This window comes from Myotis yumanensis, unplaced genomic scaffold, assembly GCF_028538775.1.
Source record: "Myotis yumanensis isolate MYYU_CA2020_CCGP unplaced genomic scaffold, mMyoYum1.0.hap1 SCAF_3, whole genome shotgun sequence".
NCBI classification, from domain to species: Eukaryota; Metazoa; Chordata; class Mammalia; order Chiroptera; family Vespertilionidae; genus Myotis; species Myotis yumanensis.
The window spans coordinates 203459602-203485089 of record NW_027223754.1 but is presented as its reverse complement, the minus strand read 5'-3'; the positions used below and the strand labels follow the sequence as shown (position 1 = coordinate 203485089).

Genomic DNA, 25488 nt, shown 5'->3' with positions numbered 1-25488 from the left:
CCTCTCTAAGCCTCTGTTTGTTTCTCCATCTGCGAAACAGGGATGGCAACAGTAGTGCTGACTGCCTGAATCTGTGACGGGGATTAAAGCAGATAGTACATCTGAACCACTCCGCACAGAGTGTGATAATAACTGCCCAATACGCGAAATGCATACTTATCACGACGCCATCATTTTCTAAATGTAGGGCCTCTTCCCAGGGATGCAATCAGGGCCATCTGGAAGTCCCTCCCTCCGCCCGGCCTCCAGCCACAGAAACCGCTGGTCCGTGAGCAGGTCTTTCTTGCCCCCAAGCAGTTCTGGGGCCTGGCCCTCTGAGCCCAGCCCTCACTGTGGTCCCTGCTGGCCCTTGAGACAGACCTGCTGTTGCTCCCATGGCTTGCACCTCCCTTTCCCTGTGTTTCTGTTCTTATTCATCTGGGTCTCACAAGCAGGCTGGTGACCTGGGACAGAGCAACTTCCAAGACCCCAGCAGGCTGAGGCCTCCGGGGCTGTGGGACGGGAGCGGCTGCTTGGCCCTGCTCACAAGGAAGAGGCGGAGCCCACACCCACCACAGGACGTGGGCTGAGGGGTCTGGCTGTTACTGGGATGACTCTGAAGGGACACAGCCCCCCTCTGCTGCCTGGGCCCTCATGACCCACGATTTGGTTTCCCAAGGTGCTGGAAGCCAATTCCAGCATGACAGCAAGTGCTGAATCATCTGGAGTGGCAAGGGCATTTCCCCAAACCTGAAAAGGAAGCATTAAAATCATTACTTGCTGCCAGACAGCTCAGGGCATCTCAATCTACATGTTATTGCCTCCTACTGGCCAAACACCCAAACAGCGGTAGGCGATTCCCCCAAATCTGACAATGGACTCTGTAAATGAAACCTGACCCTTTGAAGTGTATATCTCTGCCTCGCCTCAGGACAAATTGTGTTAATAAAAAGCATGGGGTCCTGAGAGGAGGAGATCTTAGTTTCTTAAGAGAGGCTCCTCTGACCCTCAAATGCCTTTCAAAATTATGTTTCGTCTCTGGACTCTTATTTAAGTTATGCACAGCCCCTTCTCCAGATTGCTGAACCTTCTAGATGCTGGAACAAGAACCCCAGCACCAAGACTAGTGAGCAGATTGGCTGCCTTCGAACAGAGTAAAGATTACCTGGCACTTATCAATAGCTTTCCATGTGCTAAGCATTTCCCATGTAACAGCCCATCTCATCCTCCAAATAACCCCATGCATTGGGCCCTGTTCTCTTCATTTCACAGATGAAAACCTGAGGCATGGAGGTCACCCCACTTGCCCAAGGTCACACAATCCGCAGGGGTTGGGGCTGGCATTCAATCCAGACAGTCTGACTCCTGAGCCCATGTTCCCATCTTGCTTAAACCTTCACGGGAACCCCAAAAGGCTGGTTTCAGCATCCCCATTTCACAGGTGAGGAAACAGAGCCCAAGAGGGGCTAAGTAATCTTGCCCTAAAATTGCTGGGCTCCTTCTCCTTCCATTTCAATCCAGACCTGTGTCATCTCAAAGTCCAGGCTTAATTAAATAAGACTCCTCAGGGTCCCAGCCCCACAGAACCCAACATTATCGAATTCCTGCCATGTGGCACACACTGGGGACACACAGAGGCCAAGGGGATGAGGTTTCTGCCCAGAGAAGCTCAGAGGTGCAGGAAAGTGCCATGACCCATTCATTCCCACATACCCATTCAATGAGCACCAGCTACAGGCCGGGCACTGGGCCCAGCAGCACGAGAGCCCGACGCGGGCCCAGCCCTCCCAGGCTGTCACGGAGAAGGATATGAAGCAAGCTGTTTGACTACACAGGTGACTATATAATTGAAAATGCAGATGCCTAGGGGAGAAAAATGAGAGCACAACACTCACGCAAAACAGTAATTAAGGATCAAGTTGCCAGCCTCTCCTACCTCTGGGGGCTGACGGGAGAGATTGATGAAATCCCGGAGCAGACAGCAATGCTGGTTTCCTTTACCTGGGCTCAGACACTCACTGAAGGGCGGTGGGAAGAACTGCTCATGTGGAAGTGTAAGCCAACCCAGCACATTCCCTTGCAGTAATGCCTCGGGCAAGGAGCCCCAGCTCTCTCTAGGCTTCCATGTTCTCATCTATAAAATGGGACAGCAGTGCCTGGCCAGCGTGGCTCAGTGGTTGAGCATTGACCTATGAACCAGAAGTTCACATCGATTCCCGGTCAGGGCACATGCCTGGGTTGTGGGCTTGATCCCCAGTGTGGCCAACCTCCTGTGCCCTAACCCTCTCCCCGGCTGGCAGGCCCCAACTGGCCCGCGGCCTGCCCGCCGGAGTGGCGGCACAGCGGCGAGGGAAGGAGGAGGGGGAGGCGGGGAACCGTGTGGTGGTGGGGTGCCGACAATGGTGGTGGTGGCATCCGGCGTCCGTTCCTTCTGCCCCTGGCCCGGTGACCACTGCCTCCTCTCCGGCCCAGCCCTGATTGGCGTGGCCCCGATTGGCCCTGATCGCCAGCCAGGCCTAGGGACCCCACCTGTGCACAAATTTCATGCACCGGGCCTCTAGTATATGTTTAATTAGAATATATCTATATATAATACACACATGCACACACATGTGCACACACACGCACACACACACTGAAACTCATTCACGTATATGATATTATCTAATCCTTACTCTGATCCCAGAAAAGTTATCCTCATCTTTCAGAAGAGGAAACTGCAGCACAGAGAGGCTCAGAAATGTGTCCCAGGTCGCACAGCCTGCAAGCAGTAGAACTGAGATCTGAACCTGAACCCCTGCTCTTACCACCCACTCCACTGCCTCTCTGTGCCACCAAAGTCCTCCATGGTCACAGAGATTCTATTCAACCGCAGCCTGGGTGAGTACTAGATGCCAGGAACTGCACTGGGTGCCAAACAAATATACATTCCCAACCACGGTCTTCAAACTCAAGGCCCACTTGCAATTGCCTCTCTGGAAAGTTCCTCATCTCTCAACCAATTCTTTTTTCCCACCATTCCAGCCAACAAGGCCTGCCACCCACTCCACGGGGCGCCTTTCCCCACCGCCTTCCTGCTGCACGCACGGTGTGCCCCTCACTCCACATCCTCTCCTCTGCATCCTGCTTTCCTTCAAGTTGTTCTCGAGAGACAAGTGCCATACAGCAGCTTCAGACTCTCGGAATCCCAGACAGTTGGAGCTGAAAGAAAGCACTCAGCTCAACTCCTGACCTTCAGACCAGGAAACTGGAAGCCTGGGAAGGGGTAACCAATCGGAGGGGCCACAGATGCATTTCGGAGCAGAATCGTTGTCTTTGAGTCACTTAGCAAGTCTCTTTGTGGATACCCTTAGGTTTGTGCAGGGCAGTGATTCTCAACCAGGGGTGATTTTGTCACCCAGGGACATCTGCCAATGTCTGGAGACACTTTTGGTTGTCACAACGAGGGAGATGCTACTAAATATTCTACAATATACAGGACAGCCCTCGCTCCAAAGAATTATTCCACCCCAATGCCAATAGTGCTGAGGTTGAGAAACCCTAGTGGAGGGTAATAAAATTTTTTTGCATCATCTTTTATATATGAAGCAGTTCCCATTACAGGATTCTGTAAGCGTGACAATAAAATGGTGCCTTCAGAAATGAATCGTGAAATGGCTTATTGTGGGCCTGACTTGGATACAGGGCCCCCTGACCCCCCTCTCTTCTCAGCATATCTTCCCCAAAAAGCCAAATTCCCTCACACAGGCTTCATTCACATCCCCCGATTGATGCTTCTCCTTTTCTTCGGTGTATAAAAAAGATGAACAAATTGAGACTTTTGTATCGAAGCAAATCACACCAAGATCTCCATGCAGCTTTCTAAGGAAAAAATTATACTATTGCAGCAAATGGAACATGTAATGCTTGCAGAGTTCCTAGGAGAAATGTTTGTCCTAAGATTGTGCCCACTTGCTGTTTCATGCCATCACTAAAGTACAAAAAAGAGCCAGCTCATTAAACCGGCCTCAGATAAAGTGAACAAAAGGTGATTCCAGATCCTCTTCCTGGCCAATTGTTTGTGCTTTGTGTGAGATGCTAATGGGCCTGGAACATTTCTTTTCCTTATCAGTAAACTGGAGGCCTGGTGCACAAATTCATGCATGGGTGGGGTACCTCAGCCTGGCCGGCGATCAGGGCTGATTGGGCCATCTTGCCCAGTCCCGATCGGGGCAGCTGGCTGGGGTGGGGGTGGGGCAGGGTGGGGGGAAGGGGGAAGTTGTCTGTGGGAGCGCACTGACTACCAGGGGGCAGCTCCTGCATTGAGCGTCTGCCCCCTGGTGGTCAGTGCACATCATAGCTACCAGCCAGTTGTCTGGTCGTCTGCTCATAATGGTTGCTTAGGCTGGTGTGTATATATATGCCCCATTAGTAGTAAAACCTACTGTGTTTGCCTTCCCCCACAATAGAATTCTGGGCCTGTTCAAATATGTGGGGGGAAAAAAGAGATTTATTTCAAATGCAAGGGCTGCAAACACCCAGGAGACTGAAATTAGGTGTACTCATGTTTGACTGTTGTCATGTTATTTTGAGTAGAAATAATGAAGCAGCATTACATATCTCTGGATTCGGCATCATGGCTTATTTTATTTCAAGAGTTGAAAATAAGGCCTTTCCTTAGAAAAAGGGGTCACCCTGATTTTGACAAGCCCTTAATGTATATCCCTTTTTAGCAGAGACTGGTGGTTGTCCTCCAGAATCCTTTATCTCCTTTATGTATTGTAGGACCTGAATTTTAGCTGGGTACATGGCTGCCTAGGTAAAGACTACATTTCCCAGGTTCCCTTGCAGCTAGACATGACTACATGATTAAGTGCTGACCAATAGGGAGTGAGGGGAAATTATGTACGCAGTCTCTGGAGCATGCATATCCTTCTACTTTCCCTCTTCTCACTAGATAGATGTGGTCCTGGTGGGTGGGGTCAGCCATATTGGGCCACACAGAGGAAGGCATCACTTGAGGGATGGCAGAGCAACAAGGGTCAGGTCCCTGGGTCCCTGACCTGGAGTTCCATAACAGCCCAGGACTGCTTATACCTGGACTGTTACGTGAGGGGGGATTTTAAACTCCTATCTTATCCATGCCACAGGTATTCTGCATGTCTGTTATAGCCAACGAATCCATATCCTAGTTAATCCATTTCACAAATGGGTTTTAAATTGAAATCAATTCAGTGAAGCACACAGGAATCGCTAAGTATCTGCTGGCTATTGTGCTAGGTGCTGGAGATTCAAAGATGAACACATACACACATCATCTTGCAAGGAATTCCAGAAAGAACTGATGGTGTTCTTTATAACACTTTTCACAAATAAATATACAATTCCTGAGGTGCAAGGGCAAAGTTCTCATGTTATAATCCCCAAATCCATTCCCAGAAACATCAGCCTCATAAATGCCCTATAACAGGTCCGCAAATCTTTTTCTGCAAAGGGCCAAATAGTAAATATTTTAGGCTTTGTGGCCATACAGTCTCTGTCATAACTCATCTCTGCCCCTGTAGTGTGAAAAGCCTCCATAAACAATACTAACCAAGTGGGCGTGGCTATTTACTCAGACAACTTTCTTTAAAAAAATAGGTAGCAGGCAGTTATAGTTTGCTGACCCCTGATCTACGGTAAAAGATTTCAACAGGATAACATTCTCTTTGGGATTTACAAGAAACACAGGATGTTAAAAGCACTAATTTTTAAAAAAGCCTAATTAATTTTATTTAAGCCAGTGTTTCCCACATTTATTGAACCACTTAACAATTATTTAAATAATGCTTATTAATATCCCGGAACTGGACTTCTGAATGTGCTGTTGCCAACACCAACTAAATAACTTTTTATAAAAAAAATATTTTTATTGATTTTTTTTTACAGAGAGGAAGGGAGAGGGATAGAGAGTTAGACACATCGATGAGAGAGAAACATCGATCAGCTGCCTCCTGCACACCCCCACCGGGGATGTGCCCGCAACCAAGGTACATGTCCTTGACCGGAATCGAACCTGGGACCCTTCAGTCCGCAGGCCGATGCTCCATCCACTGAGCCAAACCAGTCAGGGCCCAACTAAATAACTTTTATTGTTTATGAATTATTTGAGACACACATAAAATATAGAGTAAAACAGTGACCACCGACATGCTCGGCACCCAACTCACCTGAAAAAAAAAAAGCGTTACAGGTGTAAAGGCCTCTGTGCATCCTTCCTGACTCCATTATCCCTTCTACCTTCTTGAGATTACCATCTCGTCTGAACTTGACCTTTATCATCCCTAGGCATGCTTTACACTTTTTACTACTTTTATGGATTCCTAATAATATATGGACTGTCTTGCATGTAAATGTTGGCATATTACACAAATCCTGCCTCAACCTGCTTTTTTTCCTGCACAATATTATGTTTCTGGGATTTAGCTGTGTAATGGCATGTAGATCTAGTTCAATTATTCTCATTGTTACTTGGTATTCCAAGTATGAACATATCATAATTTATTTATCTATTCTCCTGTATACAGACAGCTTCTCTCCTTTTTCTTTTTATTTGGTTTGCTATTACAAATACTGCATCTATGAACATCTTTGTACGTGTCTCTTTATTTCCATATGGAAGAGTTTTTCCAGAGCATAGGCCTGCGAATACAATTGGGTATTTTCAAGTTTACTTGGAAGAGGATTTGGAATCCCCTCCAGTGATGTTGGAGAGTCCCCACTATTCTCTATCTTGGCTCAACTCTGATGTAAGACTTCAATCTAATGAGTTTGAAATGCATCTTGGGTGTGGTTCTGATAGCATTTCCAGGATTACTAGGGAGCTTGAGCCCTTTTCACATCTTTCTCAGAATATTTCTATGTTAAGTCTTGGCAGGGATCTTGGCCACTGGACAATGATCCAGTGAGAATGCTAGACTGACACAAGGGCTGCCATGATCTGACTTCCTCAGACCACCTCAGGCTGTGGGCTGAGTCTTTCAAGATGAACCTGTGGACCTTGTTCAGAAGTGACCTTCACATTTCCAATGCTGATTCTCTGATGGGAGCTACTCTGTTAGTAAAGAGACCTTGGTCCGTAGAGTCAGACAGACTGGGTTCAAGCCCAAGACGGGGCACATTCTCCATGTGACCACATGCAGGCCCCCTAACCTCCTGGAGCCCCAGGAAACGGAAAATAAAGTTCCTCATATGGTTGGAGGACAACTGAATGGAACCGGGTGTGAGATGCACCCAGGACAGTTCTGGCCCACGCATTCTCTCAACTATTCGTTCCCGTGTAAGATACAGAAGAAGGCATGGACCGAAGCTCCACTTATTTCCTTTGCCGTCTACATGCCTCAGTTTCCCCCACAGGTAAAAGTAGCACTGCATTTGCATATCTGACATCAGACCACACAATGGAATAATCTTCAGAGTAAGGAAGGACTTTGGTGATCACCCAGGCTGATGGTCCTTAACCTTTTATAGGGCGGTTTAATGACCTGATGGAGGTAAGTTCACTTGTGATGACAAAAACTTTTTGAAGGATGGGACTCATGCTTTCACTATTACCCTAAGCCCCTTTGTCAGGGCTTGAACCAAGTGCTTTATACTGAGCACATGGCTTTGTACTAAGTACTGGTTGCTGGCTAATTGCTAAGGGAAGATAATGTTCTGTGCAACTAATTTTATTGATTTCAGAGAGGAAGGGAGGGAGAGATAGGGAGAGATGGAAACATCAATGATGAGAGAATCATTGATCTGCTGCCTCCTGCATGCCCTCTGCTGGGGATCAAACCCACAGCCTGGGCATGTGCTCCAACTGGGAACAGAACTGTGACTTCCTGGGTCATAGGTCGATGTTTAATCACTGAGCAACACCAGCCGGGCATAAGTAATATTTTTAATTAGAGTTTAGGAGGTTTGCTGGCAGATGAGTAAATAAACACCCTGGGCAGAAATTTAACAGACTCAAGAGTGCCCCTCTCCCCCCCTCCCCCCCCAATCCCCACTCCTCTGGAAGCAAATCCCATATGGCAAACGACATACCCTCAACCTGCCAGCCTGAATCGGAAGCCCTGATTTGGAACTGAGCCCCGAAAGCCATTTAAGATGTAGTTCTCTGTGTTGCTGTAAGCATCCAATGTGTTTCTGTTTTGCTTTTAACACTTTGGAAGCTCAGAACAAATTCCAAGTGTTGGCAAACTGTCTGTCGCCTGCAATCTGGTTCCCACCCACAGCAAGCTGTGGGAACTGCTGCTGTAAAGGGCGCTGACGGCTCCCTCACTGCCAAGTCCAGGGCCTCCTTTCTGTTGGCATCTCTTCCGTTGGCGTGACAGTCTGGGATTCTGTGATCCCTCCAGCTTTCTCAACCTCACTTTCCTCGGGCTTTTCTCTGACCTGGGCCCCTCTTCCTTAGCCTCATGATGACCTCTTCATCAATCCCTCCCCAGGCAATCTCACCCACACTCATGATTTCAAAGGCCACCTGTTTACCAGCATTTCCCCCAAAGGCCTCTTCAGTGAAGACCTTTCTTCCAAGTCCCATGCCTGAATCTTACCTGCCTGTCTCCATGTTGAAGCCTTTTTACATCTGAATTAGTCCAGGAAAAGTCTTACTCTGTTTACTTACATGATCACCAACACACTTAGTAATAAATAACCCTTTGCATCATTCATTCAACAAATACTTATTGGGCCCAACTATGTGTCAGGCTCTGTAGTAGGCCCCGTGGCCAAGGAAACTTATTCTTTTCCAGCCCTAAAGAGAGAAGGAGGCCAACTGTCTGAGATTAAGTCCAGGCTGTGACAGTTTCTTCTGGAATATTCTATGCCCCCAAACCTCTGCTCACTTGACCCAATCAGGGGCCATATTTGCTGTCTACTCCAGAGAAAACAGAAAACTTGAGTCATCCAGAAGAACTCTGAGTCACTGGTGTGGGGTCAGTGGTCCCCAGCCAGTCAGCGCTGGTTGATTCTCCCTGCATCCCTGAGGCTGACTCATGGCAGTGGAAGAAGAGGCAAAACACGCCTGACCTCGGCCGGGCTACAGAGCATATCCCCGAGGCTGTACACCTTCCCTCTGCAAGACAGTGCTTCCCCCTCTCTCACAGGAAGTTGAGCCCATTGTTTTTGACAACCAGGAGGCTCTGAGCTCTTGGTGGGTGGGGCAGAGAGGCGGGGAATAGGAATAATCACTAATATATAATGTGCATTTACTATGAGACAATAGTGTGTCATAGTAGTAGAGACAGCATGCTACCTGGTTTACATGCTACATGGTGCTAGACTGTTTACAGACACTACTGTGCTTAATTCTTCCCACAACCTTATGAGGTAGGCATATTATTGTCCCCATTTTACAGATACAGAAACTGAGGCCTGGAGAGGGGACTGACTTGCCTAAGGTCACACAAGGATTTGAACCCAGGCAGGTGGGCTGTAAGGCCTGCACTCCTCACCACTGTGCTCTGCTTCCTCTCTAATTAGACGGTATGGCGAGCACTTAATTCCCTGGCAACTCTCAGGATGGAGAAGCAGACACAGACTCTCATTTCCATGGACAACCAACTGGGACAGCATCTTGCACTCAACACTTTCAAAACGGAACCCACGATTACTTCTCCCGCATTGTCCTTGTCCTGTACTTGTTAAAAGCATCCCTAGTTACACATTCTCCCAAAGCAGAAACCTCAGAGTCACTTTTTAACACAAACCTTGGTAAGGGAAATAGGTAGCCCATGCACATGCTACAACATCCAACGGTCAAGTAAGATCCCCTCCCATCTCTGTCCCTAGTGTGATGGGTTGAATGATGTTCCCTAAAAAGATAAGTTGAGATCCTAGCCCATCCCTTCTCCCACATACCTGTAAATGTACTTTATTTGGAAATGGAGTCTCTGTAGATATAATCAAATTAAGAGGAGGTCATGAAGGTGGGTCCTAGTCCAATATGACTGGTGTCTTTGTAAGAAATGGAAATTTGGGCTGAGACACAGAGAGACGAAGGCCACGTGAAGAAGGAGGCAGAGCCTGGAGTGATGCGACCACAAGCCAAGGAATGCCTGAGGCTACCGGAAGCAGGAAGAGTCGAGGAAGGATCCTGCCTGAGAGGCTTTCAAGGGAGCGTGGCCCTGCTGACACCTTGATTTTGAACTTCTAGCCTCCAGAACTGTAAGACAACAAATGCCTGTTGTTTCCAGCCATCCGGTCTGCGGTACGTTGTTAGAGCAGCCCGAGGAGACCGATACACCCAGTTTTCCAATTCCCCTTCTCAGGTTCACCCTGGTTATCAGTTTCACAGTTCCACTCCTGAAGACAGTGTAAGTATGGACAGCAAATGCACACACGTCTATTTCACACAAGAGTGACACCTTATATACTATTCTGTGTAATCTTTTTTTCACTTGATAACACACCAGAGCCATTTAAAAAAATTTCCCCCAATAAATTCAATTAAAAAAAAGTGTGGTAAAATATATTCAGTGCCCCCCAATCTAAACATTCATCTGTAACACAATTATACGTACCCAGAAAACACTGACTCCCCATATCCTCTCTTCCCTGCCCTGCCTTCCCCCCCTCCCCCGCCACATCCTCCACCAAGTCCTGCTGCTTCCACCTCCTCTGTTCCTCTTGCATCCTCCCCATCCCTGTCCCCACTGCTTCTGCCTTAGTCAGCTGTCCTCAGCTGCTGGGGGCTAATTCCAGCAGGTCATAAATGCAAGAAGTTCATCAAAAGGTTTGTGGACCTTGAGGCTTTAGCAGGGCTGAAGATACATATTGCCTGCTGCAATAGCTGAAAGCATTTCCCCAAACCTAAAGATTTGCATCTATAATTGTCTGCTGCCTGACCGGCAGAGGGCAATTCCCCCAACCTGACAATGCCTACTGTATACCAAACCTTACCTTTGATATGTATATCTGCTTTGCTTTAGGGCAATTTGTGTTATTAAAAAGCGAGGGGTCCAGAGATTCGGAGAACTTGGTTACTGAAGCTAGGTGTCCTCTGGCTCCCCAAAATGCCTTCCAGATTTATATTTCATGTCTAGTCTCTTTATTAATTTACTCGCAGCCCCTTCTCCAGATTCCTGAACCCTTCCAGATGCTGAGAAACACTCCTGCACTCAGCTCTCACCCGGATTCCTGCCACAGCTTCTGGACTCCAGGCCCTGTCCCCGCCCACTTCCCATGCCACCACCAGAACCTCTTTCTAAAATACAAATCTCACGTCAATTCTCTGCTTAGTAATCTGAGATGCTCCCACCTCCCACAAGACCAGGCAGAATTCCTGGGTGTGGCAGGAAAGACCCTCCTGGATGAATTTAGGCCAGGGCCTGGCCACACACTCAGAGCTGTGTTGGTTGAACTCCATGCTCTGGGTTTGAAATTCTTGTTTCCTTCAACACACATCCCCACCTTGAGGCCTTTGCATAGGCGGTTCCCTCTGTGCAGACTTCTTTTTCTAATGCCCTCCTCTTCCCCTCCTCTCTTCACCTGCTCTACCTGCTGAATCTGTTTATTCTGTAGGATTCAGATCCAACGGTACCCCTTGCATTTCTAGCTCTCCCAGACCTAGATGTTGACTGCATTTATAGTAGAGCATTTACCAGACTTTTTCTGTACTTACTGCAACCCCTCTACCTGCCCCCTCCCTCCCCCCAGGCTAACTCTTAGCAGGTCAGCCACACAGCAGGTGCTGGGTAGGAGCCCGAGGAGTGCTGGGCTCCTTGCCAGCTCGGCTCCTGGCACAGGCTCCCTGGCCTGGCCCTGGCACTGCTAGGGGAGGATGGCTGAGCCCCAAAGTGGCTCTCCTGGGATCAGGGAGAGGGCCTTTTCCTGTCTTCCAGGAGGCACTAATGCACTGACATAGGGCAGGGAGGCAGGCGGCCGTCCCAGTGGGGTCACCAGGGACCTGCAGTGTGGCCTGCACGTCTGTGGAGGTGAAGACAGGCTGGTGTCCGTGTGCACGTCTGCAGCAGCCCAGCTGGAGCGGCGTGGGGAGCTGCGGGACTTGTCCAGGGCCAGCCAAGGACAAGGGCACTTGAGGGGAGAAGAGACAGTGGCTCCGACTGGAGAGCCTGGGAGCCTTCCAGGGCCCCACGGAGCCAGGCCCAGGCCCAGGTGCTCCGCCTCTGCAGGTGGCCGTCTGCGGGAGAGAGCCAGAGGCCCCAGGTCTGAATCCAGGGGTCGAGGTGGACGTGACCTAGGGAAATGGCTGGCAGGGATGTGGCTCAAGACCTGTCTCCCACCCCCAGTCTCTTCCATGAACCCCTGGCCAGGAGACCTGGGAAGGGTTAAAAGTAGCAGATCAAACAGTGAAGCAATTCATTAAATTCACACACAAGGGTCCTCATCCCATGAAGGAGTTTTCACCCGCATCTTTACAGGGTGTGAGTTGGGTGGAGTGACTTGCCCAAGGTCACCTTCCAGAAAGCAGCAGACCCCGGTGACAGCATCGAGTGTGGGGTTTGGTCCTTAGTAGGTGCTCAATAAATATAATGAAAGAGCGAGGGAATGAACACAATGACCAAGGTCTCCTGAGTCCCATCCTAACACCCTTTGTACCTTACCATCGCCAAACTTATCCACCTGGGACAGCTCAAAATCTGGTTTGAATTTAAGAAACACCTGCAAAAAGATGAGCCATTTCCTGGAGGGAGCTTGTGGCTCTAACAACCCCCAAATCCCATGGGTAGGTACCATTTATCAGCTAAGAGAGGATCTGGGAATACCCCTTACTACTACTATTTGAACACAGCCTCATTTTGGAGCAGAAAAACTGCATCTTACAAATATGAGAAAAACAACAGTATTTGCTCTTTAAATTTCTAAAATGTTTTAAAACCAATTAATGAAAAAAAAAAAAAAGTGCAAACCCTGCCAGTGTGTATTATCCCTTATTTTCCCCACCTTCCAAAAGACAGGGGAAAACAAGGCTGCATTTCCCAGGTTTAGATGATCTGATACTTTAAGGAAGAATAAATGGGCCACCCCTTACAAATTGCAGCCGCATCAAATGGATTCCTTTTGAATGAACCTGGTCACCATGGTGAGGCTTTCCTGTAGCCGAATAAAGACCAAAGCGGAATTCCCACAGCCTTTGCCCAAGGCCACTCTGAGAATCAGTGGCGGCACTAGCGTCAGACCTGGGAATCCCTGACTGGTCTCTCTGTCCCTTTGCCAGCCGGTAGGTAATGATATGTGTTAACTGTCATTGACACTGGCCGGCCAACACCAAGTTCCAAGTTCCTGCACCTGTTAGACTGCCAAGCTACCCCCACTTTTCTAGGGCTGTTTATTTAGAAAAAGGAGCTCAGCTCTGACTGATTCAGAGCTAGGAGCCAGCCTGGCAACTTGGAAGTTGAATGTCTGGGAGGGTCGAGAGACAAGGAGACAGTGTTTTTACCTCCACTCGCCAAGACCTCCATTCTAGACCTCACCTGCCTCACAGTAGCTGTGTGACCTGGACAAGTTCCACCTCCTCAATTAGCCTCAGCTTCCCTATCTGTAAAATGGGGACATACCATGAAGACAGTTAGTGCCAGGCTCAGAGTAAGAAGGAAATATGAATGCCTAAGACTTCTTTGACCCGGTTACCTGCAAACTGGAGACAGTCATTCCTACTTCACATCGCATTAGATGAGACTGGGAAATATATAGATGTATCTATATGTTGTCTAGACTAAAAAAATAGGTACTCTTAAAAAGACAACAACACGAATTCATCCTTTCACGTGCTGCTAAATGGAACTTGGAAGTTTATACTTATTATTTAGGAAAGCTAATGAAATACTATGTTTTAGTTTTCTCTTTGAAAATGATCTCTGAACTTGAAAATTGAGCTGGAGCAATCAATTAGTATATTTTCTACACACAAATTATCCTTCTGGAGACAAATGAGTCAAGAATTGAGAGATAAATGACCAAAAATAGCCTAGAGACTCACATGGGACTGACTTCTTTGTCTCCCGGCTCCGAGTGCTCGAATACTGGCCCACAGAAGATCACCCCCGTCCTAGAACCCCCCGCGCTGAGGCCTCAAACTGCACAATGCTGAAACCGACCGCCTGGTGTGGCCGTCAGAATGACACACACCTGAGCACTAGACATGCAGCAAAAGCTCCACGTGGGAGGAGGGACATGGAGATGAACCTTGAAGCTCCTGTGCAGTGTGAGGAATTATAAGGATTAGAAGCATCTGGAAGAGCGTGATTAGTGTCCTCCAAGAGGACCAGAAAAATGGGTGATATCTCTGGATGTCTGGGTTTGAAATATGGCTCCAAACTCTGCCACTTAATATCTGTGTGATGTCGAGAGAGTTACCTCATCTTGCTGGGCCTTGATTTCTTCCTCTGTAAAATGGAAGCACTATTTTTTTTTTTTTTTGGACAACACTGGTTGTTTAGGAGGCTCACCTGAGGAAGGGTTAAAAGCCTTTAACAATATTAAGCAACGCCTATGTATGAGCCTCCATGACTATGTCAGGGACACAGACTTGCGGCAGGGCTAGCTGATGATGGAGCCCAGGTCGTGAGTACTTGCTGCCTTTCTGGCACTGTCTGCAGGTGCTTCATGTTCATGACCCCACTTCAGGTTTGCACCAGACTCCAAGGGGAGTGCTATTATCATGTCCATGTATCGGGTGGGGAAACTAAGGTCCAGAGCGGTTAACTAGCTTGCCCAAGGTTGCACAGCTAATTAGCCATGGCGGTGGGAACGGGACCCAGGTAATGGGACTCTGGAGTCCAGGCTCCTAACCTTTAAGCCATGGTGTCTCCGTGAGCCGCAAGGACCTCATCCCCGGCACCTCCGCTCCCTGATCTGTAACATGGGAAGATCACACTCACCTCAGGAGGCAGCTTTCGAGACTTAAGGAGACAAGTAACGAATACAAATCTCTTGTTGCAACAGGTAAGTTCACATAGTAGGTGCTCAATAACTGACAGCTTCCCAGCCTTTCCCCAAGACCTGCTGTGATTTTAGGTGACAAGGTGTAAGGAATGGTGGTACAGCCAGAAACTGCCTAGACAGACACCTGAGAACAGTACAACTCAGTGGTTACAAATAGGAACCCAGGTGTCTGGACTGCCTGAACGCCTATCCTGGCTCCACTACTTACTAGTCCTGTGGTCTTGGGTGTGTTACTTCACGTATCTGTGCTTGAGTTTCTTTATCTGTAAAGTGGGCATAATGGTACCCACCTTGCAGGGTTTGGGTAATAGTGGGAATTAATTAATCTGTGCGAAGCACTTAGAACAGTGTCAAGCACATGGTACACATTCAATCAACGATGACTTGGATCAGCACCCTGCATGTTCTGGGGGGCTCAGGGGCACCTCTGGGCCTTCGGTGGGCTGTGTGTTTTATGCTGCACACCCTCCATCTCCTTGCAGACCCCAACCAGATCCTGGAAGGGTGGCAATCTCTATTGCCTGGCCGCACGATGGCCTAGATGAACTTCAGAGGAGGGGCAGTCTCTCATGGGAGGGGCAGTGGGGATCTGAAAATGGTGACCGGGGCCACCTGGCAAACAGCACTGGGAGTCAGGGCAGTGCACACATCCCCCCCCCCCCCCCCCCCCCCCCCCCGCCTCTGAGTTGCTGTGCTTTTTGCATTTGGAACCGCAATTTGACTGGGCTGAGTGAGTTGTTGTTTTATTTCGTTTGCTTTGGACAAAAAATGAGGCCCCATAAATAATTGCAGTGCACGCGAAGAAGCAGAGGTGTGTCCTCACCCAGCTAGGAACTGTCATCTGCAAGGTTTTGCTAGAAAACTACAGGGAAGGGCATCATTTGCTTCTTGTGGAGAGAGGGACAGAGAGGGAGGCAGCGAGAGAGGGAGGGAGAACAGGAAGAATACAGGTGCGATTCAGGCACACAGTATCTGGTAATTGCAGAACCAGAGCGTTCCCACAAAGCCTTGCTCCAGTCCCCTCCATCCCTGGACCTCGCTTCTTGTTCATTCCAGGCTGCCATGCACACCCGCGGAGCTTCAATCTCAGCACGACAATCTGCTCGCCTAGCGAGCGCCCTGCGGGACTGGGATTGGAGGCGCGGATGCTGCGAGCCCGGAGCCCCACGCGCTGCCTGCGGTCTCCCCGCCCCGGGATGCGGGGATCGGGGATGCGGGGACGCGGTGTCCGGGAAGGGCGCCCCCTCCCTACCGCCGCCCGGCGGCCCTACCTGAGCTGGCGCGGCTCGCAGTCCACGCCGGGCAGCAGCAGCCGGGCCGCTTGGCGGACATCGTCGCTGTCCATGGAGAAGCTGCGCCGGTGGCCGGCGTGCGCCACGGCCACCCGGATCCACTCCATCAGTGGCGGCAGCACGAGGAAAGGCCTGCAAGGGGGGGGGGGGGGGGCGAGGAGAAGAGTTAGCGGGGGCGCGGGCTCAGCTCCACCCCCTGCCCCCCACCCCGCTTTCCCGGAGGCCCTGCCTCTGAATCCCCGAGAAGTGGGAGAGCCTTTGGAGACATCCCGACCGCTCCGGTGACTTCGGGGCAGGTTCTCCCGAGTCTTTGGGCCTCAGTTTCCTCATCTGGAAGCCCAGGATAAAGTGACCGTGAAAGGATACGATGGGGCGATTCTGGGAGTGTTATCTCCCTCGGAGATCATGTGAACCTAAGGGAGATGACTCACTTAAAGCACCAAGCGCAGGATCTGGTGCTTTAGTAGAACCCTCCCCACCAACCCCCAACCCCCCCCCCCCCCCCAACCTCTCCCATGCCGGGGGTTATTGGTACTTGGGGCTCCCTGTTCTGGGCCCAATGTTAAGGCCTCCTTTGGCTCTCCCTTCCCATCCCCAGCTGGCTCCCTGTCTTCCCTCTGGTGCCCTCCCAGGCCTCAGCTCTGCCCGAGCCCCAGGCTGCCAACGGGTTTTAGCACCTTGGAAAGGCGCAGAGAGCCAAGTCAGCAGGCAGCCGCCAGCCACAGCCAGCAAAGCGAGGGCCTGGGGGGAGGGGCGGGGCTTGGCCGCACACCCCAGCAGCTCTGGGTTCCTCACCTGCTAATGGGATCACAGCGGGGCGTCCGGCTTATTGCAAGAATTAGCTGAGGCAATGCCTGTGGCCGAACTGTAATTTCCTAAGTGGAAATCATTTGTGCCACCTTCCTGCTTCCTCCTCTGATTATTATAAATGGTCCTCACGTTAGGATTTCTGGGGAGGGGTGGCAGAGCTTTTGAAAAATGATGATACCTGAGTTCTATCGCAGGGAGGGACTCTGATTTTTTTTTTTTTAAATCCTCACCTATGGATATGTATTTATTGATTTTAGAGAGAGGGAGGGAGAGAGAGAGAGAAAGAGGGAGAGAGAAACATCGATGTGAGAAACATGGATTAGTTGCCTCCTGTAGTGCCCCGACCTTGGATCGAACCCACAACCTAGGAGTGTGCCCTGACTGAGGACTGAACCCACAACCCAGGAGTGTGCCCCGACCGAGAATCGAACCTGCAACCTTTGGGTGTACCAGAGGACACTCCAACCAACTGAGACACCCGGCCAGGGCGGGACTCTGATTTCATTGACAGTTTTTAAAACCTCCCCCATGTGAACTGAATGTGCATCCAAATTATCGGGAGGGTTTGTTAAAATACAGATTGCTGGCCCCCCCACCCCCCCCTAGAGTGTTGGATTCAGTAGGTCAGGAGAGATGGCCAAAAATTTGCGTTTCTAACAAGTCCCTGATGCTGCCGATGCTGCCGAGCTGGGGGCCACATTCGAGAAACTTCTGCTCTGAAGTATCGACAGAGGGCATGGGAATCACCTGGTATGTGAGTGTGTGTGTGTGTATGTGTGTGTGTGTTAAAATGCACATTCCCGGCCCTATCTCCATAGATGGTAACTGCGTAGGATCCAGGAATATAATTTTAATAAGCAGGCTCTATGATACTGATTTAGGCAGACCAAGGACTACACTTTGAGAAACACACTGTGTAGATCAAGAAGGTATCTTACCACGCAGCAGGGCTGGGATTAGGGTGAGGCAAATGGGGCAAAATTCAAGGTAGCCAGATCATTTATGCAAATATGTTCTAGGTACCTCTCTTGCCTCATCCTAGCCCTGTTGCCACCACTCAGGCCATCATGGTTGCCATGGGAGCGAGGGGGTGGTAAACAGAAGGGTTTACAAGCAGCAGATCCTGCACTGCATGCAGATGTTGTGAGCTTCCCACCGAGTTTTTGGCAGCGGGTTCCAGTTTTTCTGGATTCCAGGCCTAGTTATCCAACGTCAATAATATTAAACAGCTAAGCCTTTAAAAAAAAATCTTTCGTGATCTCATCTAAATGCTTAGGACCAACCTACGAGCTAGTTATGATTTTGCCTATTTTCTAGATTAGGAGAATGGGGTTTATTGAGGTTAAGTAGCATGCCCTGGATCAGAGGGTTAGCAAGTCTGAGAGAGCTGGGAGTCAGACCCAAGTCATTTGACTGCATAGCCCACGTGCCATAACCCCATGAGATAGCGACATTCTTTTGCCCAACTTCCCAGCACACACTGTTACCCAGCAACCACCTGTTCCCGGGGGAGCTGATCTGGCCATGGGCCCCTCCCTGATGTTGTGCCATGCTCAGTCCTGTCCATGCAGCTCAGACCCCCGTCTGACAGGCCTCCAGCCCTTTCAGAATGCACACCCCACTTAGCCTTCAAAACACAGTTCAAATCCCACCTCTCCCTCAACGTTTCTCCTGGCGACTCCGCTGCACCTGGCTCCCTCCTAGGGTAGATTCCACTGCACAGGCCTGACCCCATGGCCTTGCAGATGCCCCATTAGAACGTAGACTCCACATGGCAGGGACCTGGGGCTGCTCAGTTCATCAATGCAGCCCCAGGCCCAGGACAGTGCCTGGCAGGCCGCAAGCACTTCATCAATATTTGTTCATGAGCCAGACTAAGATTTACCCACTTTTTACTGGGTGAAGTGGATAAAAAATTGAATTTCTGGACCCAGGGACCTGTGGGGGCAGATTCCTAGGTTATTTCTGCCTGGATTGGCCTACGGCGTAGGCTGTCGCCCTCATCCTCTCATTCTCTCCATCAGCTAAACCGAATCAGGCACTCAATAAACACACCCTGAATTGAAATTGAATTGGAGTCTACTGTCCTAGGTGAGCAGGACTTATTTTTGGCACCGTGTCTCCGTCACTGCTGAAACCAGCCCCGAGTGCTCAGAGAGAACTCCCCTGGGTTGTTCTGCAGAGGCAGCACCCCCCCCCCCGCCCCCCCGCCACACACACACACACACACACACACACACACACACATACACACACACACCTCCCGCCCCCAGCCTTTCCTCTGTTTGGTGCCCCTGAAGCGCAGCCCACAACTCCCAGTCCCTGGGGCTGGGACTCCATCACAGACTCCCCTTGGCTGCTGACTTGCATGTGAGATGCTGAGCCGCAGGCAGGCAGCCGACCCCCGATGAGTGCCCAAGAGGAGAAAAAGGCTGTGCCGCCTGCAGAGCCACGTCTTGACCAAGGCGGCCGGCCAGCACCAGGATAAGCACCCTGCATCCTGAGGATTCCAGCCCCTTCTGGAATTTTCTATGTACCTATTCTCGCCTTCCCACATTGCCTTCTTTTCGTCACTCTGACCTCAATAGCTTAGAAGCTCCTGAAGTCGTTGCCAGCAACTCATTTAAAAGTCTTCTTATCTGGTCTACACAGAGGGGGAGAAGGAGTAGGGCTTGTGATGTTTCTTTGGGAGGAGCTGGAGATGGGAAAGAATTCCAGGGCCTTGAGTCCAGCAGGTAAAGAATGCTGAGGGGAAAAAAGACTGCCTTCTCCGTATAGGTTTTGTAAGAGAACATTGTCCCACCGGCTACAGACCTGGCTCTGAAGTTGTCTGGAGTGACTAAAGCCTAGAAGGAGCGCATGGCTTAATGAAGCAGCTCTTTAGGCTGTTTTAACATCAGGATCATGGGGGAGTGTGTGAAAACCGCCAAGGCCCTGTTTTCACCCCCAGAGTTTCGGTTTGACAGGGCTGGGGGCCCGGGCATCTGCATTCTACACAAGCTCCTCTGGGAATTGTGGGGCAAGCCAGGCTGGAGAATCCCCCTGTGACCAGGTGGCCTGCGGTGAGTAGGGGGGATACACATTCAATGCTATGGCGCTCGAAGAGAAAGCCTGTGGGGTGGGACCAGAGGCTCCGGAGGGAGGGAGAAGCCTTGATGGCTTCTTGCAGGGTCAAGAGAGCAAGTGAGCCCAGGAAGGTCGTTGGGCCCAGATGCAAGTAGGAGATTGAGCGCATACACAGCGGGGCCTTTCTGAAGCATGAGGACAGAGCTGGTGCTGCTGGTGACTGTCTCTGGTTGGGGAGGGCTGGGCGCTAAGGAGGAGGGTATAATCTGTGGGAGAAGCGAGGTGTGGGATTCTGCAGAACTGAATTCCAGTCCTGCATCTGGACTCACAGTGGGACTCTGGCTCTGGTCTGTAAACGCTTGTCTCTCAGTGACTTCATCTGTAAAGTGGGTAGATTTGGGCCAGATGGTCTGTTTCAGGGGATGGCAGACCTTTTCTTTCTTTGTTAAAAAAATATATTTTATTGATTTTTTACAGAATGGAAGGAAGAAGGATAGAGAGTTAGAAACATCAATGAGAGAAACATCGATCAGCTGCCTCCTGCACACCCCCTACTGGGAATATGCCCGCAACCAAGGTACATGCCCTTGACCGGAATTGAACCTGGGACCCTTTAGTCCTCAGGCCGATGCTCTATCCACTGAGCCAAACCAGTTAGGGCTGGCAGACCTTTTCTGTAAAAGGCTAGAGAGTAAATATGTTGGGATTATGGGCCATACTGTCTCTGTTGCAATGTCTCCACACTGCCACTGTAGTGAGAAAGCAGCCACAGAAAATACATGTTCCAGGAATACTTTATGCAAAAAATCAGATGGTGGGTCAGAGTTGGCTGACCCTCGCTGTATTTGGTTCCTTTCTACTCAAAATTCTTTGATTCTATTGACATAGCCAGCTGCCTGTGGGCTTAGGAAGGGTCTAGTGCTATAGTCGCCAACCTTTTGGACCTCATGGACCATCAGTGGTCCATGGACCACCGGTTGGCGACCGCTGGTCTAGTATATGGAACAGGGAAGATGGGAAAAAGCATATGAAGGTGCGAGTGATGGGGACAAAAAGTTAGCAGTCTTGCAAGGAGACAGATAAGAAACACATAAAACTATAAGTAACAAAGTGATTATAAATCGTGATCAGTGCTGAGGTGCTGGGATAGACAATAAACAGGGTTGAAGTGGGAAGGCCTCTCTGAGGAGGTGACCGAACCTCTAAGATGCGAAGGATCTGCCATATGCAAATGTGTGTGCAGAAGGATGAACGTTCTAGGCAGCCGTAACAGACTGTGCAAAGGCCCTGAGGCAGAAAAGGCCTTCACATCTTACCAAGCGCTTTCACATGCAGCATATCCTATTCGTCACTCCAGGGCAGAGGGGTGGCGAGGATGTGTGTGAGGAAGGGTCACTGTGGTAGGCTGAGAAGTGGCCCCCAAAGACATCAGGTCCTATTCCCCGGAACCTATGGATGTTGACGGCAAAAGAGACTCTGCAGGTGTGATTCAGTTAAGGATCTTGAGAAGGGAAGGTTACCCTGGAGCATCCAGGTGGACCCTCAATGCTACCACCGGGGTCCTTATAAGAGAGAGACAAAGGGTGATTGGACATGGATGACGCTGAAGCACGATGCTCTGCTGCTGACTTTGAAGCGGGAGGAAGGGGCCACAAGCCAAGGAATGCCAGGAAGGCAGCTCTAGAAGCTGGAAAGGCCAAGTGGGTTCTTTTCTCAGAGCCTCTGAAAGGAAACAGCCCTGCTGACGCCTTCATTTTGGGCCACTGAAATAGATTTGGACTACTGACCTCCAGGACTGCATGAGAATAAATGTGTGCTGTTTTTAACCCACCAAGTCTGTGGTAAGGTGTCACAGCCGCCATCAGAAACTGATGGGATCATGAAGCCACGGTGATGGTAAGCTCATTCATTGTGGTTGAGGCTGGAGACACGATGGTAAAGATCATGGACCAAGTATGAAAGCTGGGAGCGAGGGCATCCACAGGCCTCTGGGATTCATCTCAGACACATAAACTGCCTCGTTCCTGAGGTCAGAGACAACACCTGTTGATATGGGCTGCATGGTACCTGCCCTCCCCCAAACCTGTGTGTAGAAGCCCTAACATCCAGTACCTCAGGATGTAACTGTATTCAAAAGAGGCCATTAGGATGGGACCGAAGTCAGTGAGACTGGTGTCCTTATAAGAAGAGGAGATTAGGACACAGAGAGAGACACCAGGGGTGTGTGCACAGAGGGGCACCCACGTGAGAGTGGTGGCATCTGCAAGCCAAGGAGAGAGACCTCAGAAAAAACCAAACTGGCTGACACCTTGGGGCTTGGACTTCTAGCCTCCGGCACCGTGAGAAATACCTTTTGTTCGAGACACCTAGTCTGTGTGAATTTGTTACAGGAGCCCTGGCAGACGAACACACCTGTGGTTTGACTTAAGTCCTGCCCCGCCCTTGAGGTTTTAGTTGGTGGTGGAGGAGCTTCCATTGGAAACTCAAAGTTTTTAGAGAGCTGATGGTTTTTGGTTCCCTTCCTTCAACCTGGTGGCAACAGTGGATGAATTCACAGCCATCTGGGGGCCCTGCAGTGCAGAGGTTAGAAGCTCTGGCTTTAGAGAGCCTGACCAAGATTGGGATTCCGGCTGCACCTTCCAGCTGTGTGACCTTGAACAAGGTATTTCAATCGTCAAGCCTCAGTTCTCTCATGGGGAAATGGGATGAGAACAATGCCTACTTCAAAGGCTTTGGTTTGCTGAGTGATGAGCCCTAGGACCTATGCATGTTACCTTATCTGGCAAAACAGACTTTGCGCATGTAATATGGTTAAGATTTTGAGGAAAGAGGGGCTATTTTGAGTTATTCAGGTGGGCCCTACATGCAGTCACAAAGGTCCTTGGAAGAGGGAGGCAAGAAGGTCCAAGGAGGGAGGGAGTAAGAGACGTGAGACAGAAGCAAGAAGTTGAACTAGTGCGCCCAGCCGGTGTGATTCAGTGGTTGAATGTCAACCCATGAACCAGGAGGTCACTGGTTGGATTCCAGGTCAGAGCACATGCCCGGGTTGCAGGCTCAATCCCCATGTGTGAGAGGCAGCCAATCAATGATTCTCTCTCATCATGGATATTTCTCTCTCTCTCTCCCTCCCTCTCTCTGACATCAATACAAACATATTTTTTTAAAAAGAAACTGAACTAATGCAAGAAAGGGGTCCTGAGCCAAGGAAAGCAGGTGGCCTCCGGAAGCAAGGGAACAGAGTTTCCCCTGCAGCCTCCGGGAGGAACCTGCCCCGCCGACACCTGGCTGTAGCCCCATGAGACTGATTCTGTACTTCCGACTCCCAGAACTGCAAGATAATAAATGTGTTGTTTTAGTCTCCATGTTTGTGGCGATTGTTTTTACAGCAGCCGCAGGAAACGAATACAGAGATTTACTGCAAGAGTCGAACGGGATAACATACGTAGCCTGGCGTCTGGTACCAAGACAGCTCTCCGTAAGCGGTCGCTGTTATCATCACGGTCACCAGCGTTGTTTTCAGCATCAGCCAACCTTGTCTCTGCGGGACGCAGGGAAGGCTCTGCCACACAGAGTGACACGCCTGTCATCTCCTTTCCAATCAGAGCAAACCTCTGCAGTTGCTATGCCTTTACTTTATAAATTGCGTGGCCCTGACTTTTCATCTTTGTTATTTGTGGAGTCTTTCTGACGCTGGAGAGGAATTTATATGGTTTACTGTGGTTTAGAAAGCTCATAATTCCAGAGATACAGGGAGTGAAGGGAAAGCAGCAAAATTGATAGGAGACCCTCTCCAGTGCTAGTTTCTATAGCAATACTCACTGTAATCTCATTGTATTGGTGGGCACCGGAGCTAGGAAGATGGCAGAGGTCAGAGGGGGCCATGCTGGTTACTATAGTGACAGCCCTTCTAGAAGTACAGAGTGTGGTCAGGTTGCCCCTGGGGGTGGTTCCTGCAGACAGCTTGGAGTCGGAGGACCCAAGGGGTGTGTTCTAGGCCAGTGCTTCGGGAACATGGATGTGCACATGAATCGCCAAGGGATCTTGCTAAAATGCAGATTCTGATTCAGTGGGCCCGGGGTGGGGCCTGAGATTCTGCATTTCTAACAAGCTCCCAGGCAACAATGAAGCTGCCAGTCTAAGGGCCACATTTTGAGTAACGGCGTTGTAGTGAGTAGTATGGCTCAAGCCAGAAACCAGGGAAGCTGAATTCTATGATCATGTTGAAGGGGGAGAGAGTGAGGCCAGAAGTGAGAGAGCTGCAAGGGGGCTTAGAGGCTTAGGAGACAACAGAATGGAAAAAGGAGCCTGTTTGTACCCAGGCCTACTGGTTAAAGTTGGGTGCTATGTCTGATTGGCTGAGCCTAGTTTACAGCCCACACCAAGCTGCAAGGGAGGCGGGGACAGCAAGCGCCTAATTTCAGCTTTATCATGGGAAGTGGGTTCCCCCTCCCACCTGGATTCTATAGTCTTCCAACTACCTTATGAAACAGAACCTTTCAGTCTCCGGGAGTTCATTCGGAACCAAGCACCCATCCCATTGTCTGATAGGCATTTTGTATTTAGGACAGTGTTTAGCATCATTCTGGGCATGTAAATGCTTTAAAAAAAAGACACCTTGTGATGGTTAATTTTATGTATCAACTTGGCTAGGCCATAGCACCCAGATATGTGGTCCAATACTAGTCTGTTTGTTGCTATGAATGTATATATATATTTTTTATAGATGAGATTAACATTCAAATGGTGGACTCTGAGTAAAAAAGATTATCCTTCACAAGGTGGTTGGGCCTGATCCAATCAGCTGGAGGCCTTAAGAGGAAAAAGTCTGACTTGTGAACAGGGAAATATATCAGCAAACAGCCTTCAGTCATACACACATCCTGTTTGTTCTGTTTCTCTGGAGAACCCTGACTGATACACCTGCAGTGGGGGCCATGGGACTCAACTGTTGTTAGTGACGCAGCCTCCTCTTTCTACACGGATTCTCCCCTTCACCTTCGTTCACATGGGCCGGAGCAGGGAGGAAGCTTGGGGCTGGATCACACAGAGGACCACCACCTCCCAACACCCCGAGTGTGCAGACACACCGTCTGGGAACTGTGAAACAGGGCGTCATGGGACAGTCGATGCTTTTAGGAAAGAGGAAGCCATCTGGTACCAAAAGGAATGGTCCCTTACAGTGTGAAAGTCAGCCCCATCAATGCTTCATGATGCAAATTCCCTGCAAGTACCAGGGGGTCCTGGGTGAGGTAGTGATTTCTGCCAATAGTGCCAGCAGGTGCACGTGACCGACCAGGGAACGTTCTTTGGCTTTCCGGTCACACATTCTGACGAAGGTGACTCAGAGGGCTGAAGGGCTGTAGATAAAGTCTGAGGCACAAGCAGGGGCAGGCAGAGCAATAGTGACACACGAATAACAACAATCTCC

General features: G+C 49.8%; 1 protein-coding gene across 2 annotated transcripts in view; it reads right to left on the bottom strand.

Moving 5' to 3' along the window:
* ABTB3 (ankyrin repeat and BTB domain containing 3) overlaps positions 1-25488 on the bottom strand; it is a 256079-nt gene that overhangs the window by 51904 nt on the left and 178687 nt on the right. The window contains exon 4 of one of the 2 annotated variants that reach the window (XM_070410983.1): positions 16164-16316. The exons of the other annotated variant lie outside the window; for it this stretch is intronic. Within the exon in view, the coding sequence (XP_070267084.1) occupies positions 16164-16316 (153 nt within the window). The remainder of the gene's footprint in view (positions 1-16163; positions 16317-25488) is intronic. 2 annotated transcript variants of the gene reach the window in all.